At 35.8% G+C, this 10,114-nt stretch overlaps 1 protein-coding gene and 1 long non-coding RNA gene across 2 annotated transcripts; one reads left to right on the plus strand and one right to left on the minus strand.

Annotated features, from left to right (window-relative positions):
* Nucleotides 1-6,719: 6,719 nt before the first annotated feature.
* LOC112769047 (glycosyltransferase BC10-like) lies at nt 6,720-8,041 on the plus strand. The gene has a single exon (XM_025813447.3). It carries the CDS (start codon nt 6,722-6,724, stop codon nt 7,868-7,870), a length of 1,149 nt encoding a protein of 382 aa, XP_025669232.1. The 5' UTR covers nt 6,720-6,721; the 3' UTR covers nt 7,871-8,041.
* Nucleotides 8,042-8,607: 566 nt separating this feature from the next.
* On the minus strand, nt 8,608-9,849 carry LOC140181675 (uncharacterized). The gene is made up of 2 exons (XR_011876718.1): nt 9,556-9,849; nt 8,608-9,414 (listed from the first exon to the last, which is right to left on the minus strand). It is a non-coding gene; the product is annotated as an uncharacterized lncRNA (long non-coding RNA).
* Nucleotides 9,850-10,114: the final 265 nt, after the last annotated feature.

Below are 10,114 nucleotides of genomic sequence, written 5' to 3' on the forward strand. Positions count from 1 at the left end.
TGGATGTTCATTATAAGATAATTACACAATTATATTTGTATGTAATCTAGCAAATGATTGGCTTAGTACCAAAGCAATTAATAAAAAAACAATAGTGTTTTCATGGATTTGTTCCCTGGATGTTAGTTAATAAATTCATATACACATTGGATCTAATATAACAAACTCTAAAGATACTAGCAAAGAAATTAATAAAAACAGCACCAATAGTTGCAATATCAAATACGTTGCTCTAGCAACTTTAAAATATAGTAACTACTTAAACCAAAGACAAAATTCATGCAAATACCAGTCTAATCGTGATTAAAAAACAAAAGAGAGTTTTGTCCAGAACAATCTCTCATCCCGAGGAGCATTATCAGTATTTTAAGTTTTCTCCATAACAAAAAAAAAAGATTAAATTAAGACATCAAAATACTCTAATCATTTGTCTTTAGTTTGCAATTCTTCTTCTTGCTCCACATTTTCATCACTCTCTTCATCACTTCTTCTTCGAATGCTTGAAACTAGGATTTGGGATAAAATGGAACATCCTCGATGCAGTCCCCTTACTTGTACCTGCAACAGTTTCTGCTGAGATCCCGTGAATGGTTTTAGGTGGCGGAATAAGAGGTGGTGTGTTAGAATGGATTGGTGCAAGATGATGAGGCCTAATGATAGGTTGCTTGGCCCTTGCACTTGGTGGATTAGACGCTCCATAGTTACCTGCAACTTGACACAATGTAGTTGGAACAGTGTGCTGCAATGATTAAACAAAGCCATGTTAGCTTAACTATCAGCCTAGCAGCACAATGTGAATACTTAGTAGTAATTTTACTCACAACATTAGTCATGAAACCAGATGAGTTTGTTGCTGCCTAAGCCGGATGGGAATGCTCAACCACATTCTAAAACAAACAAAAATATATCCACAAAATGTCCTTGAGCTATTTTAAAAATGACAATACAGCCCCATAGTGATGCAACAATATGTTTGGTCGTGGTTATTACCTGCACTTGGGGTGCTGATTGAGATACATGGATCTCCTTTGTCGGTTAGGTTGAGGTTCCAAAATTTGCTCCAACTTTTGTTGTTCTTTTGGTAGGATTAGTTGGTCTTCTAGTTGTTGTTGTTGGAGGACCCTTGCAAGTCTTGAAATTGTGACCAGTCTCGCCGCACTTGCTGCACGTAACCTGAAATATTTTTTTTAACTTTGTTGCCTTCAATTCTGCTAGCTTCTTTCTCCGATGGATCTTTTCTCCTCCTCTTTACTGGTCTACCTACTGGCCTCTTTAGCTTTGGAGGAACTGGATTCAAGTAATTTGTTTTCTCCTAATACTCATCGGAGTTAACAGGCTGGATGCAGTGTTGATATGTCGCTAAAGCTGCTCCAATCTTCAAAAGTGGATGAACATATGTTTCAGGTCTATCACCCCTTCTAGCTATGGCAGCAAGTGCATGGGCACACGGAAGGCCTACATAAAAGACATACTTTTAGGAACTAAAACACAACAATTTCATAAACAAAAATTAACTGACAATGTAGTACCTGTTAATTGCCAAGCATTACAGGTACATTTGTTCTGAGACAGATTGACAGAAAGATTCTTTGATCCCTGTTGGACCTCAAATATTCTCCTCTCATCGTCACCAACCCAAACTGGCTGCCAATATCTAACATCCTTCATAATGTCGTCAAGCCTTTTTTGTTGAGTAGAAGCCACTTTAGAGCCCATGTGGGTCTCCAATACTTGTTTGTATTTCGTCATCCTCCTCATAATATAGCACCGAAGCTCCTCACACATAGTCAAAATGGGTTTGGACCGATAGTTAACTATTTTTGCATTTCAAACCTCGCACATATTGTTGGTGAGGTTATCACACTTTGGCCCGTGACTAAAGTGAGCTTTGGTCCAGCAAGCTGAGTCAAACTTTGCAAGGTAGCTCCATGCATCCTCATTTATCCTTTTCAACTTCTTCATACTTTTCTGGAACTCGGCATCAGTGGTGCATTTAGCACATTTCCATACAATATTTTTAACTTTCTTGTCCTTGTATCGATTTGTGAAGTTTTTCCAGATATGCCTGACATAGTTCCGATGATGTGCGTGAGGCATCACCTCCTTTAACACAGGCAACAGACCCTATCTCAGACCATCAAAAGAAGACACACACAATTAATAACAACTCACATAAATCATTAATAACTAATAACAACTCACACAAAGTATCTATCCCTTTCTTGACACAGTTTTGGAATTTTTTATTGTTTGTCTCATTTCCTTTTCTCATTCAAAGCATCTATCCCTTTCTTTTTTCTAGCAACGAGAAAAAAAAATATATGTACTATAGTTAGCTTTTTTGTCATATATGTAAAAATATGCATAAAATAAAGTCAAGCATGAACAAACACCTATGATAACAACAACAGGATGAAATCTCATAAGACCCTGTCATGAGACACAATCTTTAAGTGCATTTAACCAATCTTAACAAAAACAAGAAAAAGGTTTTGGCACCATTAACAGAAAAAGGAAGATCATATATGACAACACTTCAAGATATGCTGCAAAGTAGAGGTAGGTTATCCACAAAACTAAAGAGCTAGAAAACGAAACAAGAAGGACAAAAATCAATATATTAAAACTAACTATCAAATAACTAAGAAATTAATAATTTAAGAGTGTTAAAACTAACTATCAACTAACCAAGAAATCAGCAGTTTAACCGATATGTCAAATACTTATCAGAATATTAAAACTAACTACAAATTAACTAACAGCTCATATAATTTGAGTACTAATACTAGCATAATAAAACACATTTGGCATTGGTAATATTAAGCTAAATATAATTTTACCTTTTGTTGGTCTGAAATAAAATTCCATCCATGGATATATTGATCCCCAAGATCTTCTTGCAACAACGTGAGAAACCATTTCCAGCTTTCTTTAGTTTTTACTATCAACAACAGCAAATGCAATCACATAGAAATGATTGTTCGCATCCTGACTTACAGCCGATAGAAGTTGTCCCCCAAAGTAGCCCTTCAAGAAGCAACCATCAAGTCCGATTAGTTTTCTACACCCAGCTTTGAACCTCATTTTACAAGCATCTAGAGAAATGTATAGCTTATTGAACAATGGAGGAGATTGAGGCATCGGTGTCACATCTAATATGGTGGAGCTTCCTGGGTTACTCCTAAGGATCTCACTCAAATAATCCCTCAACTTACTATATTGTGCTCTCTCATTCCCGATCACACGTTCTCTTGCTTCTTTGAGGGCCCTATACACCATCTTCCCATTAATGATAACATTGTAGTCGATTTTGATGTGCTCATAAGCCTCACTTAGAGTAATATGAGGTTGAGTTCGGAGCCTCTTCTCCAACTTATTGGCTACCCACTTCTGATAAGCCATATTGCTGCCAAATTCTCTGCCACAGGTGTGTTGAGGTATATAAGTCTTGATTTGGTAACTCTTCAGCTGATTATCCCATGCACAATAAATTAGCCATGGACAAGGATTAAGTTTGATAGCACCACCACCCACAGCAACCACATCAGTAGTACCAGCATCCACTTCTGCGGTCTTAGCAGTAACAGTATCAACAGAATCAGTTCCAAAAGTCACATTTGCAGCCTCTTCATTCACAGCCTCTTCATTTGCAGCCTCTGCATTCTCATTAGTAGATGCCTCCTTGGCCCCCTTTGCCTTTCTTGGCTTTTTTATCCTCTCCACCCCATGCTCACAATCACATCTAACTCTCCTTTGATCGTTTTTTATATGCCTAATCTTCCTTCCCTCATAAATAACATGATCCTTCAGAGCAGTTTTGAAAGATTCAATTGTGGCAAATTCCATTCCCAATTCAAAATACACCTCTCCAAATCCAGCAGCATCATTAAATTGTGGAAATTCATACCTTTCTCTTTCATCTTCAGAACTTTTCGGTGTCAATAATGACTCTGATTCATACTCAAAGATTGGATCTTCTTCCTCCACATTTTCTGCACTTTGTTCATCATCTTCACCAGAATTTGCATCCTCTGATCTTGGAATAGCAGCTCCTTTTCCACCAAAATTTGTCCCAAATGAAGTTGACCCAGCACCCTTTTGTGTAGTATTTTTTGGGTTCTTGGAATTGGCCTTAGCACCAATAGGCCCACAAAATTTTAGGACTCCAGCACTAGTAGGCCCAGTAGATTTTGGCCCTGTAGCACTAATAGGCCCAGAAGATTTTGGGCTTTCAGCACCAATTGCTCCATCAGACTTTGCATTGGCAGATTTTTTGGCACCCTCAGTTTGCCTAGAACTTGGCATAGCAATACATTTGTTATCAACTATTGAAGCCTTCTTTTTCAAATTAACCATCTTTGAGCTTTTCTTTCCCACCCCATCATCACTGGACTCTTCTTCAACATCTGCATCAACGTCAAAGTCTATGTCGAGTCCCTCAGAAGGAGTAATCATTATCAGGTGATCAAAATACAAATAAGACTCCTTCAAATCCTTGTTCTTTAGTTTATTCTCACGCATCTGATTAATTTCCAGGTCTCCTTTTATAGGATGCAGCCCACTCTCTAAGTCAGGTGCCGTAGGATCAAACCAGTACATAGCTTTGTAATCCAAATAACCCAAACCTTTGAATAGAGTTTGCAGGTCAAAGAAACATATTAGATCAATATCCATCTTAGGGAATTTGTCAACTCTTCCATCAATATATCGAAGAACTCTATTGTTATCCCTTACAAAATGTCCACCATGGTGGAAAACAGGAATCCCAAATTTCTCCATCTACCTGTATGAATAAATAGTTATAATCAACAAACATACTCATATAAACCTAACTCTACTGTGACAATTTTCCTAAAAAAAACAAACTAAAAAATGTTCATTCAACACATTTAGTAACTGTTAAGAAACATGCATACAAAATTAAAGAGACTCTAAAGACATAACATTGTGCTCTGTAATGCAACATACACCACAAAATAATATATCGACTCTAACAACTATAAACATATTCAAACATGGTCTCACCTTCTTCAATGTGCTTCTTCAATGGTGATCAAATCCACTTCAATGCCTCTTCCTTACGAATTGGTGCTGACGCATCTAGGAGAGACGTCTGGGTAACGGAATGCTAACCTCTATGGATGAAATTGACAACGTCCGTCACGATCGTGATGTTGGAGATGAGGTGGGAGATGAGGTAGGGCTCTCTGTAAAAATTGAAAAATGTTTGGGGTTTGAAGTCTTTTTGCAGTGAAAAGGATTGAAAGGGAAGAGAAGAAACGTGACTTTTATTCTCCTCTTGCAATGCTGTGTTTTTACATACTCAAAACGACCCCGTTTTACTTATTAGGATAGGAACCAATATGTATGTGACGGACACATGTGCAGGTTACTAGCCACGTTGGATACTAAACATGCCAACTCAGCAGTCTCCGTTGATGAGTCACGCCGGAAACTGGATTGGGAACTAATTTGGGTGACGGAGATAAACATTAGGGATTAATGTGTGTATTAATTTTTTTTGGGGACTAAAATGTCCGCTTTTAAAATTTTTAGAGGCTAATTTGGGTAATTACTCTTTATTTAAAGCATGCAATCTAAAGATATTAATGTCTTCCTTATTTACACACAATCATCGGTGATAGGTCAAACTAAATAAAATCACCAAATAATCCATTCAAATTAGATTAAATCAATTCAAAGGTAAATAATCGTATTCTTGGTTTCCAAATAATTGTCAATTTTTAAAATTTTATCTATTAAAAGATAGAAAGTATTACAAGTTACCAAATGTAACACATAATCTACATAAGTATTATAATTTGATTTTCTTTGTTAATGTGTATGTGGCCGCTTTTTATTCTACAAATTTACTTGAAAAACTAAAAAATACAGATTCTTTTTCTTATATTTGAGTTAATACTAGTTAATTTTTTTTTCACTTAAAATGTTGGTTCTAGCAATTCCAAAACCATATACAATCGTTAACAAAACAAAACAAACAACAAACTTACCTTATTCTTTCTCTTCCCCTGTTCTTCCAATATCACTCTCATCTAATCATTTAATTAAAAATTTTTTAATTAAAATATAATATACTTATTATATTAAAGGTTTAATTACTCTATCTGTTGATCTTTTTAGTTTCGCAAAATTTTTAATTAGGTTCTTATACTTTTTTTCCTTTTAATTGAGTCCTTATACGAAATTTTTTTTTAATTAGGTCCCTACACTTTTTTTCTTTTTATTTAGGTCTCTATACCAATTTTTTTTTAGTTGGATTTCTATAAAATTAAGCCAATTACTATTAAGAGAGACTTAATTGAAAAAAAAAATTTAATGCAAAGATCCAATTAAAAAGAAAAAAAGTATAAAGACCTAATTAAAATTTCAGAAAATAATAGGACCAACATAGTAATTAAACCTATATTAAATCACTCTAAATTTCTTATCAATACACGCATTTAATTACAGGCACAATTATTGTTACTAAATATCTATTTCTAATTATTATTATTATTATTATTATTATTATTATTATTTAAGAGCTATGCATTTATACCTTTGAAACTTGATTTGACCATCAACTTATTACCAATCTAATGTTATCCATATTATTCGTCTCTAGTTATTATAATCGCTTTTGACCATCAACTTACCAACCATATATATTCCATTTCATCCCTCTGGGCTCCCATAGACTCAACCCTCCCAATTTCAAATGTCTCCCTCAATTAACAAGTGCAAAAGTAGTTCACCATTATTAAGATTTAAAATCCAAAAAATGCTATTATCAAACCCACGAAGATCTCTTCTATGTGCGGTTCTTCTGTGTTTACCTTTACTCATTGTATTCACCTCCACCACCTCCACAAAAAATATTACCAACCGTGTCATTCATAACCTACCCAACAACAACACACTTCAATTAACGGAATACAAGGAAGATGAAATAGAAAAAGAGTTGCTTCGAGTGGCTTCAAACACAAAACCAAACCCCTCATCCACTAACCCTAAGAAACTAGCGTTTATGTTCCTCACAACATCGACTCTCCCATTCGCCCCTTTATGGGAATCGTTCTTTAACCAAGCCCCAAAAACACACTTCACCATCTACGTCCACGTGGACGAGACCAGCTCCATTTGGAAGCCACACCCTTTCAGTGTCTTCCATAACCGCATCATTCCCTCCAAGCCCACTGCTAGAAACTCTCCCACACTTGCTGCAGCAGCGCGCAGGTTACTCGCATGCGCTCTTGTGGACGATCGAGACAACTATATGTTCATACTTCTCTCTCCTTCGTGCATTCCACTACACTCTTTTCGCTTCACGTACCACACGCTTGCAAACTCAAACAAAAGCTTTATCGAGATGACTCCACAGGATTTAGGGTCGTTTTACCGATGGGTTGTGCGTGGGGCACACGTGATGCTCCCGGAGGTCAGGTACGAGGAGTTTCGAAAGGGGTCTCAATTTTGGTCGTTGACACGTAAGCATGCAATGTTGATTGTGTCAGACACAAGGGTTTGGTCAAAATTCAAATTGCCGTGCTTGTTTTACTTGATGGAGATTTGTTATCCGGAGGAGAGTTACTTTCCTACCCTTATAAATATGTTGGATACCAAAGGGTGCGTGCATGCCACGCTCACCTATGTGGATTGGACTGGAAGCAATGACGGGCACCCTCGAATGTTTGAGAAGGATGAAATTGGGCCTCAGTTGATTTCGGCCTTGAGGACGGCTAGGCCCAAATATGGTGAGGACGATGATGTTAAACGACATGATCCGTTTTTGTTTGCGAGAAAGTTTTCTTCGGACTCATTACAAGCTTTGATGGCCATAGCAGATCACGTAATCTTTAAGGATTAGTTAAGAACTTAAGGTTGCAAAGGGTGACTGTGGCTTGGATACTAGTGGCAAAGTTATTTGTCTTCTAAGATGTCGCACCAAGTTCAATTTTTAGCGATAGTTGAGTTGTGATTAAAGAACTTTGTAGTGTCGTTGTGAGTGGATTTGTATGTATGACAAGAAAAAAAGTTTACAAAGGGTAAAATGCATTTCTTTTTCTTCTTACCTCATAATATTTATAAAAATTTACAATGTTACCCTATATGCAATCACTACAAGAGACACATCGAATAGCAACGATTTTTTAGAAAATTGCGGTGGTTTTAAACTACCGCAAAACAGCATATTAGCAGTTCTAAGAGTATTGTAGTTTAGGGTGCGGGCATGTGATTTTGCGACAATTTACAAAAGCCACTGGCATAACTGTCGCAAATCAAATAATTGATTTTTCAGCAGTTGTAAAACTACCGCTATTTTGGCAAGTGGATTTTCAAAAAAATATGCGGCAGCCACAAATTTATGTGGGATTTTTTGTTTAAAAAAATGCGACGGTTTTGAACCGCCACAATTTTATATATGAGCTTAAAAAAAAACTGACTATTATAAGTGGCATTATGTGAAAAGAGTGTAGATTTCAATTGTAAAAATTTTCCAAAGCCAACTTTTTCTTTGTAAATAAAAAACACTTAATTAATTAAATGTAGAACTGCAACTTCCAACATATACAAAGTAAATGTAAATGGCTTGCCAGCATAACCTTCCCTTATAATAAAAAATAAGATTATATCACTAGCTCATGCACATAAATAAATTCATGAAGCCATTTCACAATTTAAAACAAAATAAATAATCAGTTTTCCATCCTTTTGTTGTAATCTTATAATCAATTTCCCATCCTTTGAACCAACTGCAATGCTACAATCTATAAACCTAAAATTGCGATGTGTCAAGTACTGCCATTTACAGCATGAACAAGCAAGGAATTAATCATAATAAACAAAGCATAAAATGAAAAGTTAGAGGCCGCCATCAATAGAAGAAAATAATTTGATCATAATAAACAGGAAGCGAAGAACACAATAAAACAAGCACCTCTTTCTTGGAAAATGAGAAATTTATTATCAATGCATATTTTGCCTAGTTCTTTAGCTACAAACAAGTAAGCAACAACGAATTATAAACCTCTCTAGACAGATTGAATGAAAAAGAATAGTTAATGATTTTAAATTGGATAGTTGGTAAAAGTAATGTCGCGCACTTGCGCTAAAACAAAAGCACCTCAAAACTAGTGATCATCTAGTTGGGTGAGTTTGATTGTTTCAATTTAGTATTATTATTAAAAGTCAATTTATAAATAAAAGAATATTTGATAGAAAAAATATCACCATATAAAATAATTTAGTAGAAGTAAGTCCAATTAACTAACCTGGAGTGTAGGGGAAAGAAGGATCTTCATAAACTCTTGTGCGAAAGTAGACATCAATGAAAACCCCATTTGCTTTGTGTTTCACACGAACCTCACCTTCTTTAGGCTCTCCAATTTCCACATCCTCCCACTTCAAAACCTGTCATCAGAAGCATCATCCAAATCTTCAATAATTCAATAATTCATACTCAAATATGACGATTTTCAATCTATTTATATATGATTTGCATTAAGGTATCATAGAAACAAAAAGCATCACTTTTTAGAGAGAGAGAGAGACCTGAATGCCACCAATTTGATGAACTCTGATAGCTTTGACCATGTTAATTTGATGATGAGAACGAAGCTATAGTAGTGAATGATGTTTTTTTTTGTGATAGAGAGACCTAAGGATATTTTTCTTTTGTTCCTATTGTTTCACTTAATTCTTCTTATTAGCTTCATATAATTTGAAAGTGTGAAATCAAGTCCTATGCTGCATCAAAAAAATTCAATCTGGTCCCTACAATAATTTAAACATTTCCTCAATCAACACTACAAGGGAGGCGGAGGATAGCGACCAAAAATTGCCAGCAGTTAATTTATCCGCCACAAAATTTAGAGATAACAGCAATTAATATTCATGTGCGGCAGGACGTGATTGATTAGCGGCTACTGAATGAAGAACCGCCGCTAATCAGGATCTTCATCATCAATTCATTTATTCAACCTCTTTTTTTTTTAATCTTATAACCAATAGTTCCCCTACCTACAGTTATAGAAACCTGCTAATTGATATTGGTAGCGCATGAAATCCTGACGTTGCTGCTCCACCGTGCGCCACTGTTGCCCATCCATCC

The sequence above is a fragment of the Arachis hypogaea genome, chromosome 18 (genome assembly GCF_003086295.3).
Source record: "Arachis hypogaea cultivar Tifrunner chromosome 18, arahy.Tifrunner.gnm2.J5K5, whole genome shotgun sequence".
In the NCBI taxonomy this organism is placed as follows: domain Eukaryota; kingdom Viridiplantae; phylum Streptophyta; class Magnoliopsida; order Fabales; family Fabaceae; genus Arachis; species Arachis hypogaea.

Bases quoted from the DNA above. Each gene is read 5' to 3' on its own strand.
- LOC112769047 (XM_025813447.3), top strand. From the start codon at position 6,722: ATGTCTCCCTCAATTAACAAGTGCAAAAGTAGTTCACCATTATTAAGA.